Source organism: Lissotriton helveticus, chromosome 5_1 (assembly GCF_964261635.1).
Source record: "Lissotriton helveticus chromosome 5_1, aLisHel1.1, whole genome shotgun sequence".
Classification (NCBI taxonomy): Eukaryota; Metazoa; Chordata; class Amphibia; order Caudata; family Salamandridae; genus Lissotriton; species Lissotriton helveticus.
In genome coordinates, this window is record NC_136065.1 from 2119001163 (window position 1) to 2119025826 (window position 24664).

The 24664-nt window shown below is 51.5% G+C and overlaps 1 protein-coding gene across 3 annotated transcripts in view; it reads left to right on the plus strand.

Moving 5' to 3' along the window:
- RAPGEF1 (Rap guanine nucleotide exchange factor 1) overlaps positions 1–24664 on the plus strand; it is a 669494-nt gene that overhangs the window by 587127 nt on the left and 57703 nt on the right. For all 3 annotated transcript variants that reach the window (XM_078646181.1, XM_078646179.1, XM_078646180.1), the window contains 2 exons: positions 9290–9478; positions 18114–18198. In XM_078646181.1, coding sequence (XP_078502307.1) covers positions 9290–9478; positions 18114–18198 — 274 coding nt within the window. The remainder of the gene's footprint in view (positions 1–9289; positions 9479–18113; positions 18199–24664) is intronic.

Consider the following 24664-nt stretch of genomic DNA (forward strand, 5'->3'; position numbering starts at 1 on the left):
CCTCTGCAGTCTTGTGTAAGTGGTGGAGTATGCTGGTTGCTGCAGCCTCTGCAGTCGTGTGTAAGTGGTGGAGTATGCTGGTTGCTGCTGCCTCTGCACGTGTGTAAGGGGTGGAGTATGCTGGTTGCTGCTGCCTCTGCAGTCGTGTGTAAGGGGTGGAGTATGCTGGTTGCTGCTGCCTCTGCAGTCGTGTGTAAGTGGTGGAGTATGCTGGTTGCTGCTGCCTCTGCAGTCGTGTGTAAGGGGTGGAGTATGCTGGTTGCTGCTGCCTCTGCAGTCGTGCGTAAGTGGTGGAGTATGCTGGTTGCTGCTGCCTCTGCAGTCGTGTGTAAGGGGTGGAGTATGCTGGCTGTTTCCTCTGTCTGCAGTCGTGTGTAAGGGGTGGAGTATGCTGGTTGCTGTCTTTGTCTGCAGTCTTGTGTAAGTGGTGGAGTATGCTGGTTGCTGCTGCCTCTGCAGTCGTGTGTAAGGGGTGGAGTATGCTGGTTGCTGCTGCCTCTGCAGTCGTGTGTAAGTGGTGGAGTATGCTGGTTGCTGCTGCCTCTGCAGTCGTGTGTAAGTGGTGGAGTATGCTGGTTGCTGCTGCCTCTGCAGTCGTGTGTAAGTGGTGGAGTATGCTGGTTGCTGCTGCCTCTGCAGTCGTTATGTTATGTTAATGCTGCACTTTTTGAGCGCACGGCTACCCAGAACGGGTGTCCCGGCGCTTTAGCAAAGAGGCCGTGTGTGTAAGAGGTGGAGTATGCTGGTTGTTTCCTCTGTCTGCTGTATGCTGCCGCTGCTGCCTCTGCAGTCGTGTGTAAGGGGTGGAGTATGCCTGTTGCTGCTGCCTCTGCAGTCGTGTGTAAGTGGTGGAGTATGCTGGTAGCTTCTGCCTCTGCAGTCTTGTGTAATGGGTGGAGTATGCTGGTTGTTGCTGCCTCTGCAGTCGTGTGTAAGGGGTGGAGTATGCTGGTTGTTTCCTCTGTCTGCAGTCGTGTGTAAGGGGTGGAGTATGCTGGCTGCCGCTGCCTCTGCAGTCGTGTGTAAGTGGTGGAGTATGCTGGTTGATGCTGCCTCTGCAGTCGTGTGTAAGGGGTGGAGTATGCTGGTTGTTTCCTCTGTCTGCAGTCGTGTGTAAGGGGTGGAGTATGCTGGTTGCTGCTGCCTCTGCAGTCTGGGGAAGGGGTGGAGTATGCTGGTTGTTTCCTCTGTCTGCAGTCGTGTGTAAGGGGTGGAGTATGCTGGCTGCCGCTGCTGCCTCTGCAGTCGTGTGTAAGGGGTGGAGTATGCTGGTTGCTGCTGCCTCTGCAGTCGTGTGTAAGGGGTGGAGTATGCTGGTTGTTTCCTCTGTCTGCAGTCGTGTGTAAGGGGTGGAGTATGCTGGTTGCTGCTGCCTCTGCAGTCTTGTGTAAGGGGTGGAGTATGCTGGTTGTTTCCTCTGTCTGCAGTCGTGTGTAAGTGGTGGAGTATGCTGGTTGCTGCTGCCTCTGCACGTGTGTAAGGGGTGGAGTATGCTGGTTGCTGATGCCTCTGCAGTCGTGTGTAAGTGGTGGAGTATGCTGGTTGCTGCTGCCTCTGCAGTCTTGTGTAAGGGGTGGAGTATGCTGGTTGCTGCTGCCTCTGCAGTGGTGTGTAAGGGGTGGAGTATGCTGGTTGCTGCTGCTGCCTCTGCAGTCGTGTGTAAGGGGTGGAGTATGCTGGTTGCTGCTGCCTCTGCAGTCGTGTGTAAGGGGTGGAGTATGCTGGTTGCTGATGCCTCTGCAGTCGAGTGTAAGGGGTGGAGTATGCTTGTTGCTGCTGCCTCTGCAGTCGTGTGTTAGGGGTGGAGTATGCTGGTTGCTGCTGCCTCTGCAGTCGTGTGTAAGGGGTGGAGTATGCTTGTTGCTGCTGCCTCTGCAGTCATGTGTAAGTGGTGGAGTATGCTGGTTGCTGCTGCCTCTGCAGTCGTGTGTAAGGGGTGGAGTATGCTGGTCGCTGCTGCATCTGCAGTCGTGTGTAAGTGGTGGAGTATGCTGGTTGCTGCTGCCTCTGCAGTCGTGTGTAAGTGGTGGAGTATGTGGGTTAATGCTGCCTCTGCAGTCGTGTGTAAGGGTTGGAGTATGCTGGTTGCTGCTGCCTCTGCAGTCGTGTGTAAGTGGTGGAGTATGCTGGTTGCTGCTGCCTCTGCAGTCCTGTGTAAGTGGTGGAGTATGCTGGTTGCTGCTGCCTCTGCAGTCGTGTGTAAGTGGTGGAGTATGCTGGTTGCTGCTGCCTCTGCAGTCGTGTGTAAGGGTTGGAGTATGCTGGTTGCTGCTGCCTCTTCAGTCGTGTGTAAGTGGTGGAGTATGCTGGTTGCTGCTGCCTCTTCAGTCGTGTGTAAGTGGTGGAGTATGCTGGTTGCTGCTGCCTCTGCAGTCGTGTGTAAGTGGTGGAGTATGCTGGTTGCTGCTGCCTCTTCAGTCGTATGTAAGTGGTGGAGTATGCTGGTTGCTGCTGCCTCTGCAGTCGTGTGTAAGTGGTGGAGTATGCTGGTTGCTGCTGCCTCTGCAGTCGTGTGTAAGTGGTGGAGTATGCTGGTTGCTGCTGCCTCTGCAGTCTTGTGTAAGGGTTGGAGTATGCTGGTTGCTGCTGCCTCTGCAGTCGTGTGTAAGTGGTGGAGTATGCTGGTTGCTGCTGCCTCTGCAGTCGTGTGTAAGTGGTGGAGTATGCTGGTTGCTGCTGCCTCTGCAGTCGTGTGTAAGTGGTGGAGTATGCTGGTTGCTGCTGCCTCTGCAGTCGTGTGTAAGGGTTGGAGTATGCTGGTTGCTGCTGCCTCTGCAGTCGTGTGTAAGTGGTGGTGTATGCTGGTTGCTGCTGCCTCTGCAGTCGTGTGTAAGTGGTGGAGTATGCTGGTTGCTGCTGCCTCTGCACGTGTGTAAGGGGTGGAGTATGCTGGTTGCTGATGCCTCTGCAGTCGTGTGTAAGTGGTGGAGTATGCTGGTTGCTGCTGCCTCTGCAGTCGTGTGTAAGTGGTGGAGTATGCTGGTTGCTGCTGCCTCTGCAGTCGTGTGTAAGTGGTGGAGTATGCTGGTTGCTGCTGCCTCTGCAGTCTTGTGTAAGGGGTGGAGTATGCTGGTTGCCGCTGCTGCCTCTGTCTGCAGTCGTGTGTAAGGGGTGGAGTATGCTGGTTGCTGCTGCCTCTGCAGTCGTGTGTAAGTGGTGGAGTATGCTGGTTGCTGCTGCCTCTGCAGTCTTGTGTAAGGGGTGGAGTATGCTGGCTGCTGCTGCCTCTGCAGTCGTGTGTAAGTGGTGGAGTATGCTGGTTGCTGCTGCCTCTGCAGTCTTGTGTAAGGGGTGGAGTATGCTGGTTGCTGCTGCCTCTGCAGTCGTGCGTAAGGGGTGGAGTATGCTGGTTGCTGCTGCCTCTGACTGCAGTCTTGTGTAAGGGGTGGAGTATGCTGGTTGCTGCTGCCTCTGCAGTCGTGTGTAAGTGGTGGAGTATGCGGGTTGCTGCTGCCTCTGTCTGCAGTCGTGTGTAAGTGGTGGAGTATGCTGGTTGCTGCTGCCTCTGCAGTCGTGCGTAAGGGGTGGAGTATGCTGGTTGCTGCTGCCTCTGCAGTCGTGTGTAAGGGGTGGAGTATGCTGGTTTCTGCTGCCTCTGCAGTCGTGTGTAAGGGGTGGAGTATGCTGGTTGCTGCTGCCTCTGCAGTCGTGTGTAAGTGGTGGAGTATGCTGGTTGCTGCTGCCTCTGCAGTCGTGTGTAAGTGGTGGAGTATGCTGGTTGCTGCAGCCTCTGCAGTCGTGTGTAAGTGGTGGAGTATGCTGGTTGCTGCTGCCTCTGCAGTCGTGTGTAAGTGGTGGAGTATGCTGGTTGCTGCTGCCTCTGCAGTCGTGTGTAAGTGGTGGAGTATGCTGGTTGCTGCTGCCTCTGCAGTCGTGTGTAAGGGGTGGAGTATGCTGGTTGTTTCCTCTGTCTGCAGTCGTGTGTAAGGGGTGGAGTATGCTGGCTGCCGCTGCTGCCTCTGCAGTCGTGTGTAAGGGGTGGAGTATGCTGGTTGCTGCTGCCTCTGCAGTCGTTTGTAAGGGGTGGAGTATGCTGGTTGTTTCCTCTGTCTGCAGTCGTGTGTAAGTGGTGGAGTATGCTGGTTGCTGCTGCCTCTGCAGTCGTGCGTAAGGGGTGGAGTATGCTGGTTGCTGCTGCCTCTGCAGTCGTGTGTAAGGGGTGGAGTATGCTGGTTTCTGCTGCCTCTGCAGTCGTGTGTAAGGGGTGGAGTATGCTGGTTGCTGCTGCCTCTGCAGTCGTGTGTAAGGGGTGGAGTATGCTGGTTGCTGCTGCCTCTGCAGTAGTGTGTAAGGGGTGGAGTATGCTGGTTGCTGCTACTGCCTCTTTCTGCAGTCGTGTGTAAGGGGTGGGGTATGCTGGTTGCTGCTGCTGCCCCTGTCTGCAGTCGTGTGTAAGGGGTGGAGTATGCTGATTGCTGCCTCTGCAGTCGTGTGTAAGGGGTGGGGTATGCTGGTTGCTGCCTCTGCAGTCGTGTGTAAGGGGTGGAGTATGCTGATTGCTGTCTCTGCAGTCGTGTGTAAGGGGTGGAGTATGCTGGTTGCTGCTGCCTCTGCAGTCGTGTGTAAGGGGTGGAGTATGCTGATTGCTGCTGCCTCTGCAGTCGTGTGTAAGGGGTGGAGTATGCTGGCTGCTGCTGCCTCTGCAGTCTTGTGTAAGGGGTGGAGTATGCTGGTTGCTGCTGCCTCTGCAGTCTTGTGTAAGGGGTGGAGTATGCTGGTTGCTGCTGCCTCTGCAGTCGTGCGTAAGGGGTGGAGTATGCTGGTTGCTGCTGCCTCTGACTGCAGTCTTGTGTAAGGGGTGGAGTATGCTGGTTGCTGCTGCCTCTGCAGTCGTGTGTAAGTGGTGGAGTATGCGGGTTGCTGCTGCCTCTGTCTGCAGTCGTGTGTAAGTGGTGGAGTATGCTGGTTGCTGCTGCCTCTGCAGTCGTGCGTAAGGGGTGGAGTATGCTGGTTGCTGCTGCCTCTGCAGTCGTGTGTAAGGGGTGGAGTATGCTGGTTTCTGCTGCCTCTGCAGTCGTGTGTAAGGGGTGGAGTATGCTGGTTGCTGCTGCCTCTGCAGTCGTGTGTAAGTGGTGGAGTATGCTGGTTGCTGCTGCCTCTGCAGTCGTGTGTAAGTGGTGGAGTATGCTGGTTGCTGCAGCCTCTGCAGTCGTGTGTAAGTGGTGGAGTATGCTGGTTGCTGCTGCCTCTGCAGTCGTGTGTAAGTGGTGGAGTATGCTGGTTGCTGCTGCCTCTGCAGTCGTGTGTAAGTGGTGGAGTATGCTGGTTGCTGCTGCCTCTGCAGTCGTGTGTAAGGGGTGGAGTATGCTGGTTGTTTCCTCTGTCTGCAGTCGTGTGTAAGGGGTGGAGTATGCTGGCTGCCGCTGCTGCCTCTGCAGTCGTGTGTAAGGGGTGGAGTATGCTGGTTGCTGCTGCCTCTGCAGTCGTGTGTAAGTGGTGGAGTATGCTGGTTGCTGCTGCCTCTGCAGTCTTGTGTAAGGGGTGGAGTATGCTGGTTGCTGCTGCCTCTGCAGTCGTGCGTAAGGGGTGGAGTATGCTGGTTGCTGCTGCCTCTGACTGCAGTCTTGTGTAAGGGGTGGAGTATGCTGGTTGCTGCTGCCTCTGCAGTCGTGTGTAAGTGGTGGAGTATGCGGGTTGCTGCTGCCTCTGTCTGCAGTCGTGTGTAAGTGGTGGAGTATGCTGGTTGCTGCTGCCTCTGCAGTCGTGCGTAAGGGGTGGAGTATGCTGGTTGCTGCTGCCTCTGCAGTCGTGTGTAAGGGGTGGAGTATGCTGGTTTCTGCTGCCTCTGCAGTCGTGTGTAAGGGGTGGAGTATGCTGGTTGCTGCTGCCTCTGCAGTCGTGTGTAAGTGGTGGAGTATGCTGGTTGCTGCTGCCTCTGCAGTCGTGTGTAAGTGGTGGAGTATGCTGGTTGCTGCAGCCTCTGCAGTCGTGTGTAAGTGGTGGAGTATGCTGGTTGCTGCTGCCTCTGCAGTCGTGTGTAAGTGGTGGAGTATGCTGGTTGCTGCTGCCTCTGCAGTCGTGTGTAAGTGGTGGAGTATGCTGGTTGCTGCTGCCTCTGCAGTCGTGTGTAAGGGGTGGAGTATGCTGGTTGTTTCCTCTGTCTGCAGTCGTGTGTAAGGGGTGGAGTATGCTGGCTGCCGCTGCTGCCTCTGCAGTCGTGTGTAAGGGGTGGAGTATGCTGGTTGCTGCTGCCTCTGCAGTCGTTTGTAAGGGGTGGAGTATGCTGGTTGTTTCCTCTGTCTGCAGTCGTGTGTAAGTGGTGGAGTATGCTGGTTGCTGCTGCCTCTGCAGTCGTGCGTAAGGGGTGGAGTATGCTGGTTGCTGCTGCCTCTGCAGTCGTGTGTAAGGGGTGGAGTATGCTGGTTTCTGCTGCCTCTGCAGTCGTGTGTAAGGGGTGGAGTATGCTGGTTGCTGCTGCCTCTGCAGTCGTGTGTAAGGGGTGGAGTATGCTGGTTGCTGCTGCCTCTGCAGTAGTGTGTAAGGGGTGGAGTATGCTGGTTGCTGCTACTGCCTCTTTCTGCAGTCGTGTGTAAGGGGTGGGGTATGCTGGTTGCTGCTGCTGCCCCTGTCTGCAGTCGTGTGTAAGGGGTGGAGTATGCTGATTGCTGCCTCTGCAGTCGTGTGTAAGGGGTGGGGTATGCTGGTTGCTGCCTCTGCAGTCGTGTGTAAGGGGTGGAGTATGCTGATTGCTGTCTCTGCAGTCGTGTGTAAGGGGTGGAGTATGCTGGTTGCTGCTGCCTCTGCAGTCGTGTGTAAGGGGTGGAGTATGCTGATTGCTGCTGCCTCTGCAGTCGTGTGTAAGGGGTGGAGTATGCTGGCTGCTGCTGCCTCTGCAGTCTTGTGTAAGGGGTGGAGTATGCTGGTTGCTGCTGCCTCTGCAGTCTTGTGTAAGGGGTGGAGTATGCTGGTTGCTGCTGCCTCTGCAGTCGTGCGTAAGGGGTGGAGTATGCTGGTTGCTGCTGCCTCTGACTGCAGTCTTGTGTAAGGGGTGGAGTATGCTGGTTGCTGCTGCCTCTGCAGTCGTGTGTAAGTGGTGGAGTATGCGGGTTGCTGCTGCCTCTGTCTGCAGTCGTGTGTAAGTGGTGGAGTATGCTGGTTGCTGCTGCCTCTGCAGTCGTGCGTAAGGGGTGGAGTATGCTGGTTGCTGCTGCCTCTGCAGTCGTGTGTAAGGGGTGGAGTATGCTGGTTTCTGCTGCCTCTGCAGTCGTGTGTAAGGGGTGGAGTATGCTGGTTGCTGCTGCCTCTGCAGTCGTGTGTAAGTGGTGGAGTATGCTGGTTGCTGCTGCCTCTGCAGTCGTGTGTAAGTGGTGGAGTATGCTGGTTGCTGCAGCCTCTGCAGTCGTGTGTAAGTGGTGGAGTATGCTGGTTGCTGCTGCCTCTGCAGTCGTGTGTAAGTGGTGGAGTATGCTGGTTGCTGCTGCCTCTGCAGTCGTGTGTAAGTGGTGGAGTATGCTGGTTGCTGCTGCCTCTGCAGTCGTGTGTAAGGGGTGGAGTATGCTGGTTGTTTCCTCTGTCTGCAGTCGTGTGTAAGGGGTGGAGTATGCTGGCTGCCGCTGCTGCCTCTGCAGTCGTGTGTAAGGGGTGGAGTATGCTGGTTGCTGCTGCCTCTGCAGTCGTTTGTAAGGGGTGGAGTATGCTGGTTGTTTCCTCTGTCTGCAGTCGTGTGTAAGTGGTGGAGTATGCTGGTTGCTGCTGCCTCTGCAGTCGTGCGTAAGGGGTGGAGTATGCTGGTTGCTGCTGCCTCTGCAGTCGTGTGTAAGGGGTGGAGTATGCTGGTTTCTGCTGCCTCTGCAGTCGTGTGTAAGGGGTGGAGTATGCTGGTTGCTGCTGCCTCTGCAGTCGTGTGTAAGGGGTGGAGTATGCTGGTTGCTGCTGCCTCTGCAGTAGTGTGTAAGGGGTGGAGTATGCTGGTTGCTGCTACTGCCTCTTTCTGCAGTCGTGTGTAAGGGGTGGGGTATGCTGGTTGCTGCTGCTGCCCCTGTCTGCAGTCGTGTGTAAGGGGTGGAGTATGCTGATTGCTGCCTCTGCAGTCGTGTGTAAGGGGTGGGGTATGCTGGTTGCTGCCTCTGCAGTCGTGTGTAAGGGGTGGAGTATGCTGATTGCTGTCTCTGCAGTCGTGTGTAAGGGGTGGAGTATGCTGGCTGCTGCGCCCCCTCTCTCGCACATTGTCACACTCTCAACAGTAATGCCTGGGGATGTGTGAGATTGTACAAGGCAGAGCTGTAGTTGGTGGTGTCCCTGGCTGCACCCCAGAACTCCACTAACACGACCTTCCTAGTAATTACCCTGAAGCCCCACCCCCCGGGCCCCCCCCCTTCTCCCCTCCCCTCCTGCCGCTGCGACCCTGCTATCCCACGTTTTAACCATGGGGTCTAACTTGCTGCGAAAGCGCCTCGGCTGGGAATCCTTCCAAGGTGCTAGTTTCCGTAATTAGAGGGCGAGCCAGGACAGGCTTGTGATGACTTGAAGGCTGCTGTAGACAGTACCTCAGAATGTGAAGCAGACAGTAACATGTTCTTTGGTTTTCATCTCCTCTTCTCTGCCTCACCCTAACCTCACTTCTTAATCTGCTCTGCTTTCTACTACCGTCCTGCACCTATTCTCGACACTTGCCTCTCTTCCCTCCGACCTATCCTCTCCCCCCTTGCCCCTCTCAACACTCTCGCTCCCCTCTGCACACCTCCCCCGTATCCCTGATTTGCCCGTGCATCCCTCTGTATCCCTTCTGTCTCCTCTTCACCCTTCTGTCCCTTACCCTTTGCACCCTTCTCTCATTTCCTCTCTGTACCCCTGTATCCACTGTGCACCCATCTCTCCACTTTTCACCCTTCTCTTCCTTGTGCCATTCTCTCCCTTCTGCACTCTTTTCATCCTTCCTCTCTGTAATCTTCTCTTCCACCCCCTCTGCACCTTTCTCCCCCTCCCTTCTGCCCCCTGTCATACCTCCTCGCTGTACTATTCTCTCCCCTCCGCACTCTTTTCTCCCTTCCCTACTCTTTCCTCCCCACTCCCTACTCTTTCCTCCCCACTCCCTACTCTTTCCTCCCCACTCCCTACTCTTTCCTCCCTCCCTACTCTTTCCTCCCCACTCTTCTCTCCCCACTCTTCTCTCCCCACTCTTCTCTCCCCACTCTTCTCTCCCCACTCATCTCTGCCCTCCACACCCTCCTCCCCCCTCCCCACTCATCTCTCCCCTCCCCACTCTCCTCCCCACCCTCCTCCCCCCTCCCCACTCTCCTCCCTACTCTTCTCTCCGCGGCCATCTCTTCTCTCTCTTGTCTCTTTCCAGCCTGGTGGAGTTGACGGATGACATTCTGAAGCAGCTCATGGACCTGGTTTTCCACCTGGTTTGCAACGGGGAGCTCAGCCTGGCCAGAGTCTTGAGGAAGAACATCTTGGATAAAATGGAGAACAAGAGGGCGCTGCGCTATGCCAACTTTGCCAGCAGGCCCCTGGCTGCCAGGGGAGTCGCTGCCAGGTAAAGCATGCTAGTTGGCGAATGGGAATGATTGGGACGTGGGAGGGAGGCAGGGGGTTTAGATGCCCCACTCTTGGGGCATTGCAGCCTTTTAAAGCAAGGCCGTCTATGGAACTGGAGGATGAAGAGGTGGGTAGTGCCCCGCAGCTCTAGCACTTAAACACCAGGCTAGGGGTGACAACCTACTGCCCGTTCCATGCCCTGAGTGAAGGCAGGACTGCCTTGGTGCTCTGCCCACCTGCAGCACTTTACCAACACGCTTGAGACTGAACTGCATTGGAAATTCACTGCATCGGTATTCTTTGTGAGGATGGTCCTACAGTGAGTGCAGTGTCACTGCATCGGTATTCCTTCTGAAGGTGGTCCTACAGTGAGTGCAGTGTCACTGCTTTGGTATGCTTCCTGAGGGTGGTCCTACAGTGAGGGCAGTGTCACTGCATCGATATTCCTTCTGAAGGTGGTCCTATAGTGAGTGCAGTGTTACTGCATTGGTATGCTTCCTGAGAGGGGTCCTACAGTGAGGGCAGTGTCACTGCATCAGTATTCTTTCTGAGGGTGGGCCGACAGTGAGTGCAGTGTCACTGCCTTGGTATTCTTTCTGAGCGTGGTCCCACAGTGAGGTCTGTGTCACTGCATTGGTACGCTTCCTGAGGGTGGTCCTACAGTGAGTCCAGTCACTGCATTGGTATTCCTTCTGAAGGTGGTCCTACAGTGAGTGCAGTGTCACTGCATTGGTATTCTTTCTGAGCGTGGTCCTACAGTGAGTGCAGTGTCACTGCATCGGTATTCTTTCTGAGGGTGGTCCTACAGTGAGTGCAGTGTCACTGCATCGGTATTCTTTCTGAGGGTGGTCCTACAGTGAGTGCAGTGTCACTGCATCGGTATTCTTTCTGAGGGTGGTCCTACAGTGAGTGCAGTGTCACTGCATCAGTATTCTTTCTGAGGGTGGGCCGACAGTGAGTGCAGTGTCACTGCATTGGTATTCTTCCTGAGGGTGGTCCTACAGTGAGTGCAGTGTCACTGCATTGGTATGCTTACTGAGGGTGGTCCTGCAGTGAGTGCAGTGTCACTGCATCAGTATTCTTTCTGAGGATGGTCCTACAGTGAGTGCAGTGTCACTGCATCGGTATTCCTTCTGAAGGTGGTCCTACAGTGAGTGCAGTGTCACTGCATCGGTATTCTTTCTGAGGGTGGTCCTACAGTGAGTGCAGTGTCACTGCATTGGTATTCTTTCTGAGGGTGGTCCTACAGTGAGTGCAGTGTCACTGCATCGGTATTCTTTCTGAGGGTGGTCCTACAGTGAGTGCAGTGTCACTGCATCAGTATTCTTTCTGAGGGTGGGCCGACAGTGAGTGCAGTGTCACTGCATTGGTATTCTTTCTGAGGGTGGTCCTACAGTGAGTGCAGTGTCACTGCATTGGTATTCTTTCTGAGGGTGGGCCGACAGTGAGTGCAGTGTCACTGCATTGGTATGCTTCCTGAGAGGGGTCCTACAGTGAGTGCAGTGTCACTGCATCGGTATGCTACCTGAGAGGTGTCCGACAGTGAGTGCAGTGTCACTGCATTGGTATGCTTCCTGAGAGGGGTCCTACAGGGAGTGCAGTGTCACTGCATTGGTATTCTTTCTGAGGGTGGTCCTACAGTGAGTGCAGTGTCACTGCATCGGTATTCTTTCTAGGGGTGGTTCGACAGTGAGTGCAGTGTCACTGCATCGGTATTCTTTCTGAGGGTGGGCTGACAGTGAGTGCAGTGTCACTGCATTGGTATGCTTCCTGAGAGGGGTCCTACAGTGAGTCTAGTGTCACTGCATCGGTATTCTTTCTGAGGGCGGTCCTACAGTGAGGGCAGTGTCACTGCATTGGTATTCTTTCTGAGGGTGGTCCTACAATGAGGGCAGTGTCACTGCATTGGTATGCTTCCTGAGGGTGGTCCTACAGTGAGTGCAGTGTCACTGCATTGGTATGCTTCCTGAGAGGGGTCCTACAGTGAGTGCAGTGTCACTGCATTTGTATTCTTTCTGAGGGTGGTCCTGCAGTGTAACTGCATCGGTATTCTTTCTAAGGGTGGTTCGACAGTGAGTGCAGTGTCAGTGCATCAGTATTCTTTCTGAGGATGGTCCTACAGTGAGTGCAGTGTCACTGCATTGGTATGCTTCCTGAGGGTGGTCCTACAGTGAGTGCAGTGTCACTGCATTGGTATGTTTCCTGAGGGTGGTCCTACAGTGAGTGCAGTGTCACTGCATTGGTATTCTTTCTGAGGATGGTCCTACAGTGAGTGCAGTGTCACTGCATCGGTATTCCTTCTGAGAGTGGTCCTACAGTGTGTGCAGTGTCACTGCATTTGTATGCTTCCTGAGGGTGGTCCTACAGTGAGTGCAGTGTCACTGCATCAGTATTCTTTCTGAGGATGGTCCTACAGTGAGTGCAGTGTCACTGCATCGGTATTCCTTCTGAAGGTGGTCCTATAGTGAGTGCATTGTCACTGCATTGGTATGCTTCCTGAGGGTGGTCCTACAGTGAGTGCAGTGTCACTGCATTGATATGCTTCCTGAGGGTGGTCCTACAGTGAGTGCAGTGTCACTGCATTGGTATTCTTTCTGAGGGTGGTCCTACAGTGAGTGCAGTCACTGTATTGATATTCTTTCTGAGGGTGGTCCGACAGTGAGTGCAGTGTCACTGCATTGGTGTTCTTTCTGAGGGTGGTCCTACAGGGAGTGCAGTGTCACTGCATTGGTATTCTTTCTGAGGGTGGTCCTACAGTGAGTGCAGTCACTGTATTGATATTCTTTCTGAGGGTGGTCCGACAGTGAGTGCAGTGTAACTGCATCGGTATTCTTTCGGAGGGTGGTCCTGTAGTGAGTGCAGTGTCAGTGCATCAGTATTCTTTCTGAGGATGGTCCTACAGTGAGTGCAGTGTCACTGCATCGGTATTCCTTCTGAAGGTGGTTCTACAGTGAGTGCAGTGTCACTGCATTGGTATGCTTCCTGAGGGTGGTCCTACAGTGAGTGCAGTGTCACTGCATTGGTATGCTTACTGAGGGTGGTCCTACAGTGAGTGCAGTGTCACTGCATTGGTATTCTTTCTGAGGATGGTCCTACAGTGAGTGCAGTGTCACTGCATCGGTATTCCTTCTGAAGGTGGTCCTACAGTGAGTGCAGTGTCACTGCATTTGTATGCTTCCTGAGGGTGGTCCTACAGTGAGTGCAGTGTCACTGCATCAGTATTCTTTCTGGGGATCGTCCTACAGTGAGTGCAGTGTCACTGCATCGGTATTCCTTCTGAAGGTGGTCCTACAGTGAGTGCAGTGTCACTGCATTTGTATGCTTCCTGAGGGTGGTCCTACAGTGAGTGCAGTGTCACTGCATCAGTATTCTTTTTGAGGATCGTCCTACAGTGAGTGCAGTGTCACTGCATCGGTATTCCTTCTGAAGGTGGTTCTACAGTGAGTGCAGTGTCACTGCATTGGTATGCTTCCTGAGGGTGGTCCTACAGTGAGTGCAGTGTCACTGCATTGGTATGCTTACTGAGGGTGGTCCTACAGTGAGTGCAGTGTCACTGCATTGGTATTCTTTCTGAGGATGGTCCTACAGTGAGTGCAGTGTCACTGCATCGGTATTCCTTCTGAAGGTGGTCCTACAGTGAGTGCAGTGTCACTGCATTTGTATGCTTCCTGAGGGTGGTCCTACAGTGAGTGCAGTGTCACTGCATCAGTATTCTTTCCGAGGATCGTCCTACAGTGAGTGCAGTGTCACTGCATCGGTATTCCTTCTGAAGGTGGTCCTACAGTGAGTGCAGTGTCACTGCATTGGTATGCTTCCGGAGGGTGGTCCTACAGTGAGTGCAGTGTCACTGCATCAGTATTCTTTCCGAGGATCGTCCTACAGTGAGTGCAGTGTCACTGCATCGGTATTCCTTCTGAAGGTGGTCCTACAGTGAGTGCAGTCACTGTATTGATATTCTTTCTGAGGGTGGTCCGACAGTGAGTGCAGTGTCACTGCATTGGTATTCTTTCTGAGGGTGGTCCGACAGTGAGTGCAGTGTCACTGCATCGCTATTCTTTCTGAGGGTGGTCCTACAGTGAGTGTAGTGTCACTGTATTGATATTCTTTCTAAGGGTGGTTCGACAGTGAGTGCAGTGTCACTGCATCGGTATTCTTTGAGGGTGGGCTGACAGTGAGTGCAGTGTCACTGCATCGGTATTCTTTCTGAGGGTGGTCCTACAGTGAGTGCAGTGTCACTGCATCGGTATGCTTCCTGAGGGTGGCCCTACAGTGAGTGCAGTGTCACTGCATTGGTATGCTTCCTGAGGGTGGTCCTACAGTAAGTGCAGTGTCACTGCATTGGTATGCTTCCTGAGGGTGGTCCTACAGTGAGTGCAGTGTCACTGCATTGGTATTCTTTCTGAGGGTGGTCCTACAGTGAGTGCAGTCACTGTATTGATATTCTTTCTCAGGGTGGTCCGACAGTGAGTGCAGTGTCACTGCATTGGTATTCTTTCTGAGGGTGGTCTGACAGTGAGTGCAGTGTCACTGCATTGGTATTCTTTCTGAGGGTGGTCCTACAGTGAGTGCAGTCACTTCATTGATATTCTTTCTAAGGGTGGTCCTACAGTGAGTGCAGTGTCACTGCATTGGTATTCTTTCTGAGGGTGGTCCTACAGTGAGTGTAGTGTCACTGCATTGGTATGCTTCCTGAGGGTGGTCCTACAGTGAGTGCAGTGTCACTGCATCGGTGTTCTTTCTGAGGGTGGTCCTACAGTGAGTGCAGTGTCACTGCATTGGTATTCTTTCTGAGGGTGGTCTGACAGTGAGTGCAGTGTCACTGCATCGGTATTCTTTCTGAGGGTGGTCCTACAGTGAGTGCAGTGTCACCTCATTGGTATTCTTCCTGAGGGTGGTCCTACAGTGAGGGCAGTGTCACTGCATCGGTATTCTTTCTGAGGGTGGTCCGACAGTGAGTGCAGTGTCACTGCATCGGTATTCTTTCTGAGAGTGGTCCGACAGTGAGTGCAGTGTCACTGCGTTGGTATGCTTCCTGAGGGTGGTACTACAGTGAGTGCAGTGTCACTGCATTGGTATTCTTTCTGAGGGTGGTCCTATAGTGAGTGCAGTGTTACTGCATTGGTATGCTTCCTGAGGGTGGTCCTACAGTGAGTGCAGTGTCACTGCATCGGTATTCTTTCTGAGGATGGTCCTACAGTGAGTGCAGTGTCACTGCATTGGTATGCCTCCTGAGGGTGGTCCTACAGTGAGGGCAGTGTCACTGCATCGGTATTCTTTCTGAGGGTGGTCCGACAGTGAGTGCAGTGTCACTGCATCGGTATTCTTTCTGAGGGTGGTCTGACAATGAGTGCAGTGTCACTGCGTTGGTATGCTTCCTGAGGGTGGTCCTACAGTGAGGGCAGTGTCACTGCATCTGTATTCTTTCTGAGGGTGGTCCTACAGTGAGGGCAGTGTCACTGCATCTGTATTCTTTCTGAGGGTGGTCCTGCAGTGAGGGCAGTCACTGCATCTGTATTCATTCTGAGGGTGGTCCTACAGTGAGTGCAGTCACTGTATTGATATTCTTTCTGAGGGTGGTCCGACAGTGAGTGCAGTGTAACTGCATCGGTATTCTTTCGGAGGGTGGTCCTGCAGTGAGTGCAGTGTCACTGCATCAGTATTCTTTCTGAGGGTGGTCCTGCAGTGAGTGCAGTGTCACTGCATCAGTATTCTTTCTGAGGATGGTCCTACAGTGAGTGCAGTGTCACTGCATCGGTATTCCTTCTGAAGGTGGTCCTACAGTGAGTGCAGTGTCACTGAATTGGTATTCTTTCTGAGGGTGGTCCTACAGTGAGTGCAGTGTCACTGCCTTGGGATTCTTTCTGAGGGTGGTCCTACAGTGAGTGCAGTGTCACTGCCTTGGTATTCTTTCTGAGGGTGGTCCTACAGTGAGTGCAGTGTCACCTCATTGGTATTCTTCCTGAGGGTGGTCCTACAGTGAGGGCAGTGTCACTGCATCGGTATTCTTTCTGAGGGTGGTCCGACAGTGAGTGCAGTGTCACTGCATCGGTAGTCTTTCTGAGAGTGGTCCGACAGTGAGTGCAGTGTCACTGCGTTGGTATGCTTCCTGAGGGTGGTACTACAGTGAGTGCAGTGTCACTGCATTGGTATTCTTTCTGAGGGTGGTCCTATAGTGAGTGCAGTGTTACTGCATTGGTATGCTTCCTGAGGGTGGTCCTACAGTGAGTGCAGTGTCACTGCATCGGTATTCTTTCTGAGGATGGTCCTACAGTGAGTGCAGTGTCACTGCATTGGTATGCCTCCTGAGGGTGGTCCTACAGTGAGGGCAGTGTCACTGCATCGGTATTCTTTCTGAGGGTGGTCCTACAGTGAGTGCAGTGTCACTGCATCGATATTCCTTCTGAAGGTGGTCCTACAGTGAGTGCAGTGTCACTGAATTGGTATTCTTTCTGAGGGTGGTCCTACAGTGAGTGCAGTGTCACTGCCTTGGTATTCTTTCTGAGGGTGGTCCTACAGTGAGTGCAGTGTCACTGCCTTGGTATTCTTTCTGATGGTGGTTCTACAGTGAGTGCAGTGTTACTGCATTGGTATTCTTTCTGAGGATGATCCTACAGTGAGTGCAGTCACTGCATCGGTGTTCTTTCAAAGTTGATCCTGCAGTGGAGTTTCACTGCACTGATACTTTTTCTGAGGGTAGTCCTGCAGTGGAATTCTGCGCTGCAGACAAGCCCTTGAGGTTCTCTCAAGGTGGCACTGCATGCATTTTGATTCTTTTCAACCCTATACATAGTTTTGCTTACGGTTTGCACTGGATCAAAATATCACCTCTTCACAAGTCTTATTAGGAGTTGCTATGCATTGCATTTCTTAGGCAGTACGAATTCCCAATGTTGCTGAAGGACAGGCTGAGTGCGGTGTTTTTTCTTGAGTGCTGCACTGTATCAAGTCTCCTTGTTGAATGATGTTTAAGATGATGTATCTTGACGTTGTCTGAGTATACCCTGCCACACCTATAGTGGCCAAAAACGATTCAGAAAAGGGGGTGGTGATGAACAGAGTGTCTGAATTAAGCAGACCACTCTTACCCAGTCCAAAGATCAGGGCTTGATCCATCACCATTATTTATCTCACTGCCCCATCCCAGCTCAGAACCTGGCTATATGCAAATTAGTCTGTCCCTGGCCCAGTGCATCATGGGAACAGGGCAGACCAAACTACCAAGCCAATTCTTCACCAGAAAGGAGACAAGCTACCGGGGACCGGTTTCTGGCATTTCAGCCTCTTCGGCCCGGCTTGCTTGAATCCTGATGGAGCAGTGAGAAAGGGACTCATGTCTGAGTATACCCTGCCACACCTATAGTGGCCAAAAACGATTCAGAAAAGGGGGTGGTGATGAACAGAGTGTCTGAATTAAGCAGACCACTCTTACCCAGTCCAAAGATCAGGGCTTGATCCATCACCGTTATTTATCTCACTGCCCCATCCCAGCTCAGAACCTGGCTATATGCAAATTAGTCTGTCCCTGGCCCAGTGCATCATGGGAACAGGGCAGACCAAACTACCAAGCCAATTCTTCACCAGAAAGGAGACAAGCTACCGGGGACCGGTTTCTGGCATGCAGGAGGGCAGCGTTTCTTGAAGGATTAGCAGGAGGGCAGCGCTGCGCGAAGGATTTGCAGGAGGGCAGCGTTTCTTGAAGGATTTGCAGGAGGGCAGCGCTGCGCAAAGGATTTGCAGGAGGGCAGCGCTGCGCGAAGGATTTGCAGGAGGGCAGCGCTGCGCGAAGGATTTGCAGGAGGGCCGCGCTGCGCGAAGGATTTGCAGGAGGGCAGCGCTGCGCGAAGGATTTGTAGAGGGCAGCGCTGCGCGAAGGATTTGCAGGAGGGCAGCGCTGCGCGAAGGATTTGCAGGAGGGCAGCGCTGCGCGAAGGATTTGCAGGAGGGCAGCGCTGCGCGAAGGATTTGCAGGAGGGCAGCGCTGCGCAAAGGATTTGCAGGAGGGCAGCGCTGCGCAAAGGATTTGCAGGAGGGCAGCGCTGCGCAAAGGATTTACAAGAGGGCAGCTGTGCATTAGGTGCTGCTGGAGGGGAGCACTGCAGGAGTTGCATGCAGCCTGTCCTTGAGGGCAGCACTGCTTGAAGGATTTACAGGAGGGCAGCGCTGCTTGAAGGATTTGCAGGAGGGCAGCGCTGCGCGAAGGATTTGCAGGAGGGCAGCGCTGCGCAAAGGAGGGCAGCTGTGCATTAGGTGCTGCTGGAGGGGAGCACTGCAGGAGTTGTGCTGCAAGGCTGCAATGTTTGCGCTGTGCTTTAAGATAGCGCTGCTTCAGGGGGGTGTTGCTTCCAGGCAGCACTGGATGAGGTATTTGCTTTAGGACAGCTCTGCATGGAATTATTGGTTTAAGGGATGTGCCTCATGCCAACACTGCATTTGTTCAGCTTGAGAGCAGTGCATTCCTTTTGTTTCAGGCTAGCTGTGCCTCAGAATTCTGCCAATGTGCGGCTGTCTCTGCATCCTGCCCATGGATAGCACTCGGTCCAGGTCATAGGGCTATTCTGCTTTGGAAGGTCCTCTATTGGTCTTTTGCGGGGCGGTACGCTGTGTTGACTGATGTTTCTCCCCATCTCTTTCAGACCGGGCACTTTACATGACTTCCACAGCCTTGAAGTCGCTGAACAGCTGACACTGTTGGATGCTGAGCTCTTCTACAAAATTGAGGTAATTGAACACAAATTAAAATTGAGGGAGCAGTTGCACTGAGTTGTGCCATGGGTGCCTCATGCTGCTTAAAGGGAGCATTGGTTTGAGGCCCATAGAATCCTGGCTCTTAGCACCTGTACCCGGATCGTCCTTGGCAGTGAGTGAGCATTGTGTAGAATGAGGAACTAAAGCTGCAGTTGTAGGTCATCCAAGCAGGTCACTCTTGTAACCCCTTCTTCTGCTGCTTGTGGGCGTGCTTGTACCTGCTCAGGGTGACCTACTAAACCTTGTCCAGCACACCAGGGGCTTCTATTCTGATGTCTTCAGAGTTGTCTTGAGACTTCCTGCTGACCCACTACCCACACACCCTAAGCAGCAGCTCATCTGGTTTGATGTCCGGCTGTGGGAAGGAACAGGGGCAACAAAGAGTATGTGAGGGATAAGAAAGGACAGGGGCAGTAACAAAGGATGACAAATATCGCCTTCTCACCTCGTCTGCGTTTTTCCTCTCATCTCAAAATTGTTACTTTCTTTCGCAGGGAGATTGATCTGGGGAGTATGTTGTTGATATGCTTCTGATCAGATAATAAAACTATAAAACAAGAGGAGAAACACGAAGCAACAAAAAGGGACAAAGTAAGAATATGAAGTAATAAGAGGATCTAAGGCAAATAAAAGACAGTAATGGGGAATAAAAGGTACCAGGGCAGCAACTATGCATTTATGATTGGAGGAGAATATATGGGGATACTCTCCTCTCCTGAGGTCATGAATTCTGCCACTGTAACAAAACCAGTTTTGCCTGAGTGTTGTATATGTGGCATCTCCAACATGCTTGCCGGTTTGGTTCTATCACACACATCTACATGGTGCAGGTCCTGCACCCCATTCCAGCCAACAGTGACCATTAGTAGGTTGACCAGTGATACCTCACTTGGGTTGCTTAAAACGTCCTCTATTCGCGATCCTTTGAGAACTGCACTTTACCTCTAGTATTTGGTCTTTGACCTTCTGCCATTTGATCTTTAACTTACAGGTTTAACCTGTGTTGGTCTCTCACTCCCCTCCCGCATACAGAAAACTTCGGTGTCAACAGGAGGCCTACCACAACATCCCACGGTCAAGAGTCACTGACACCAGGTTTGGAGCACCTCGGCGTGCCAGCAGATTGCAGCAGCCCTCAGGGTGGTGGTGTTAGACTTGTTGGTAGCCTTTAACCATGTCAACCACGCTATCTCGTCTAGCCTGGTGTTACCATATAGGGCTCCGCCAGGTAACTGAGGTATATATGATCATATTTCACTGGAAAAACCCAGATCATAAAACTCTACTCCGGCACCCCTTTTTTTTATCCAGCTCCGAAGAGATCACATTTGGGATACAAAGGGGCTTGTTCCATTGCTTTTCAACTTAAAGGCGAGGTTCCTGGTGGATTTCATAGGATGCCTTGTGTTTGGATTTGAGTGTTTGCTAAATGACACATTTTTGCAAAATATCCTGTTCGAGGCATATGAACTGTAGATCATATGCTGTGCATAGATCACCATCTAGTGTGGAGTCTGGATGTTTGCACTTTGTTTTTCTTCGAAGAAGTCTTTCCAAGCACGAGGTAGGTGACTCCTCCTTTCGGTGATAGTGTGCATGGGCATCGACTCCATTGTTAGATTGTTTTTTTTCTGCCATCGGGTTTGGATGTGAATTGTTGCGCTCCGGTACAGCACTGTTTCTTCGGGGCCCCTTCGACACGCAATCCACTACCCTCACCGGTATTGTTTATCGATCGCGTTTCCCATTCTCCGCATATCGTTTACACTTGAAAACCTTTGATCTGAAGATTTGTGGAAGGCCGTTGGGCCTACCCACGCCTGGGTCGGTAGCAGTTGATGGAACGGACTCCATCCAAGTTCTGTCCAGGGTGTCGCGCTAAGTTTCCGCGCACCGGCTTGCACGAAGTGAGCAACCTTTGCCTAACACCGGAACACGACAAGAAAGACTGCAACGCGTCGGTTGTTTCGATCGAAGAAGACTCTCCGTGACCGTCGGGTTCGACATCATGAAATATACCAGCAAAGTTGCTCTGCGCCGGATTTCCTAGAAGAAGAGTCCGAACACGAAGAATCACAAGCGCAGGAAGCCGAAATGTAAGAGGAGCACATCTCCATGTCTGAAGCTCACTCCGATGCCGAAGACCTCACACCGGGACAACGGATTGTGAGTAAAGAGGCTTCCTTCCCCTACCATCTCCTCCATAAAAAGGTTCCAGTCCCTCCTCTGCCAAGATCGCACCGAGAAAAGGTTTTGAGCGCCCCGCCTTCGAGTTCGGCGCTGAAACATAAACAACCTTCCGATTCGGGTTCTACTCATCCCCAAGCCGGTGCCGTCGAAATCCAAACACTTTCTGGTTTCCGTGCCACTGGTCTATAAGGCTAAATCTTCGGTCGAAACGTTCGACACCAAAACCGGCGTCTAAAGACAGTACTTCAACAAAAGAGCCTTGGAGCAATATTCCACCTTAAGGTCTGAAACAGAAGGAGATTGTGATTAATCAAGAAACTGGACAGATTCACAACAAACTTCCTGAGAAGAGGAAAATGGGTTGACAAGAAGACTACCACATTCTCTAAAAAAGGAAAAATGTGGGTACCCTTCTTCACCATATATTCCACCTTCTTCAACCATTGATCCAAATTTACTCATTATACCTACACATTTTCGTCCGCCACCATCACCTGACCCACAGGATACAGGGGATGGGGGATATACATGACTACACACCACAGGATACTGACCCATCGAATAATTATAATGCTGACCCTCAACCAGATAATGACCCGACCTATATCCATCCAGACCTTCTCCTCTAGATGATAGAGCTTGTTAACAGAGCTGCACAATAACATGGATTAGAGACTTTAGTGGAGGATTTTTTGTTTGACACACTTCAGTTCATCTCAAAGGGCTACACAAACATTACCAATGTTAAAAGGTATGCTTAAACATACTGATTACATCTTTAAAGACCCTGTAAGAGCAAGAATCATCACTCCTAGGGTAGATAAAAAGTGCCAATCTGCACCTAATGACCCTGTATATATCAATGGCCAGTTACCCATGGACTCTCTGGTAGTTTCCAATGCTCGTAAAAGAGCTAATTCGCAAACAACAGGGGAAGCCCCTCCTCCTGATAAAGAGTCCAAATTAATTGACGCATCGGGCAAAAGGGTAGCGTCACAAGCATCTAAGTATTGGTGCTTTGTCAATGCTCAAGCACTATTGGCAAGGTATGATAGGTATGATAGAGCTCATTATGATGAGCTCGAAAAGCTCATTGCATTTCTTTCTGATGAGCATACGTCTAGAGCTAGTGCCCTTATTCAAGAGGGTAAATTAATAACTAATACCTCTATCATGCGTGTTCTAGATCAGGCAGACACAGCTCGGGTAGTAAACACTAGTGTACCTCTCCATAGGTTGGTTAAGAATTTCAGGATTCAAGCCTGAGGTACGAGCCTCTATTCTTAACCAACCCTGTGACAAAGAACACCTCTTTGGTCCAGCTGTCGATACATCACTAGAAAAGATGAAAAGGATACTGAAGTTGCTAAGTCCATGGGGGCCTGACAATCACCTTCCAACAGAGGATCCATTTGTCTCTCATTTTACAGGGGCGTCTCCAAAAATGTGTCTACATACAATCCCTCCTCTTACAAGGGCAACAATCAGTCGCCCTCTTCAACAGGTTAGTTTAAATGTTGCTATAGAGGAAACAACCGCAAGGGAAGAGGCAGAGGTAACTCAACACGCACTTCCCCTGCAAACAGTAACTTCCTTTCCATACCCCCTGACTATTCCACTCCTGTCGGGGGTCTTCTTTCCCAGTTTCTACCCATTTAGAATACGATTGAATCAGACAAATGGGTTTTACATTTTATCCAATCTGGTTATTGTCTGGAGCTTACAAGCACTCCACTGAACATTCCTCTAAGGTCACACCTCGTGTCACAAGAACATCTCACCCTTCTAAAGAAAGCGGTTTTCTCTTTGTTGCAGAAAGGTGCAATAGAACCAGTCCCTTTACCATACCAGGGAGCAGGGGTGTACTCCCTCTACCAGACTGATGGATCCACCCTTTGAGCCATTGCACAAATGTGAACTGCAATTTCTCACATGGAAAACTGCTTTCCTCGTTGCTATCCCATCACTCAAAAGAGTGGGTGAGCTTCAGGCATTAACTATAGAAGAACCCTTTTTACAAATGCACCAAAATAAAGTGGTTCTTCGGACTAATCCTAAATTCCTTCCTAAAGTGATTTCTGCTTTTCATATCAATCAATCTGTTGAGTTACCCATCTTCTTCCCTCAAACAGATTCAGTGGCAGAACGTGCCCTACACACATTAGATGTGAAGAGAGCATTGCTTGATTACATAGAAAGGACAAAACCTTTCTGTATCACAAATCAACTTTTTGTCGCTTTTGCTCCACTGCACAAAGGCAATCCCATATCAAAATCAGGTATTGCAAGGTGGATAGTCAAGTGCATTCAAATATGCTATGCAAAAGGAAAACAAACGCTAACAGTTCCCCCTAGAGCACCCACTACAAGCAAACTGGGGTTTTCTATGGCATTCTTAGGAAATATACCCATAGATGACATATGCAAAGTGCAACATGGTCTACACCTCACACATTCACAAAACACTATTGTGTAGATGTGTTAGCAAGACAACAAGCTAGAGTGGGCCAGGCAGTTTTACGTACACTATTTCAACCACTGCAACAGATACAGGTTAGCCACCACTTTGCGAGATAACAGCTATATAGTCTATGCACAGCATATGATCTACAGCTCATATGCCTCGAACGGAAAATGCTACTTACCCGGTATGCATCTGTTCTTGGCATATACAGCTGTAGAGTCATATGAGCCCACCCGCCTCCCCAGGTACCTATACCTGTTGCAGTAACATCTTACAAGATACATTCATTCATGGACATCTCCTTTTACTACTCTTACTAACTCCATTATCACCCTCTGCGGGAAAACAATCTAACAATGGAGTCGATGCCCATGCGCACTATCACCGAAAGAAGGAGTCACCTACCTCGTGACTGGAAAGACTTCGAAGAAAAGCAAAGTGCAAACATACGGACCCAACTTTAGATGGCAATCTATGCACAGCAAATGACTCTACAGCTCTATATACCAAGAACAGATGCATACTGGGTAAGTAGCATTTTCCTTACTGTTTTATTTTGCATCCCTCAGACTTTGGCTCTTTTTATTTTGAGAGATGTAAAAGAAATGTGCCTTAATTCGGAGAGCATAGTGCAAATAGAGAAAGCTAGGTGTCTTGTATATGTTTTTCTGTGTCATGCTAGGATGGAGACCTGGGATTACAAATATTGTCATCTTCATTTTGAGTTGCAGTATGAACTTCAAATTGTGTTTGACCGTCATTGCCTTTTGGATGAGTGAAATCCTCTTTTAAAGCCCATCTAAAACTATAGGTGCTCGTCGAACATAGAGTAGTGCTCTGGTTTGAGATGTCTGGCTGCACAGATGCGTAGTTTGGTAGCAGGTGGAGTTTGAGGGATGGCTTCCTGAGGTAGCAGCGGTCACCAGGAGCTGTTCTTTTCAGATGGAATTGTCATACCGACTTCCTATGTGGCATTCCTACAACAAACGTCCGTGTTGAGCGCATTTTGTGGCTTGGGCAACTGCTGGGCTGTGCGGGAGACCCAGGCTTACCCATACTGGAGGGGGCCCCTCAGCCCCTACCAATATGAGTGTGAGGAGCCCCTTCAGCAGATCTTACAGGGGGTCCCTCATGTTTTGTTACGTCACTGGGCTGGTGGACTATTTTCCTACACTCGGTAGGATAGCCATGGAGTATAGCTGTAAGAATATCAAAATGCAAATTAAAAGAAGGAACATCTTGTAATGAGAACACACACTTTCTAAAGGGTGTGTCTTATAATCCCAAACTGGTCTTTGCTTGATGTGAATGAGCGAAGACTACATGGCACGTGTTAGAGAGTGAATATCAAAATGAGATCCTCCGTGTCGACCCATTCCCTGTTTTTCTATTACCGAAGTCGCCAGTCCCTCGCTACTTCGGTGCTGAAACCCACTTGGTCCTGTAGACCTACTCTTTTACAGCCACAGGCACAGTATTCTCTGTGTAGAGGAATGGCTTTTTGCAGGTTCACCTCCATATGTTGCCTCCAATTTTTAATGGCCTAGGTGCTGTTGTTTCTCTTTGTAGTGCACTGGGCCTGCTGTCCAGGCCCCAGTGCATGTGCTCTGACCCCTCAAAGTACGTGTACAATTGGTTATTCTTGGTATTTAACTACCGTTAAGTCCCTAGTATGTGGTAGAAGAGGTACCCCTGGCTAGTAAGTGAAATGCCATTAGTGGGCTGCAACACCTCTACAGTGACTCTAAGCCTGCCACTGTGTTATAGTCGGGCAGCTTTAAAGCT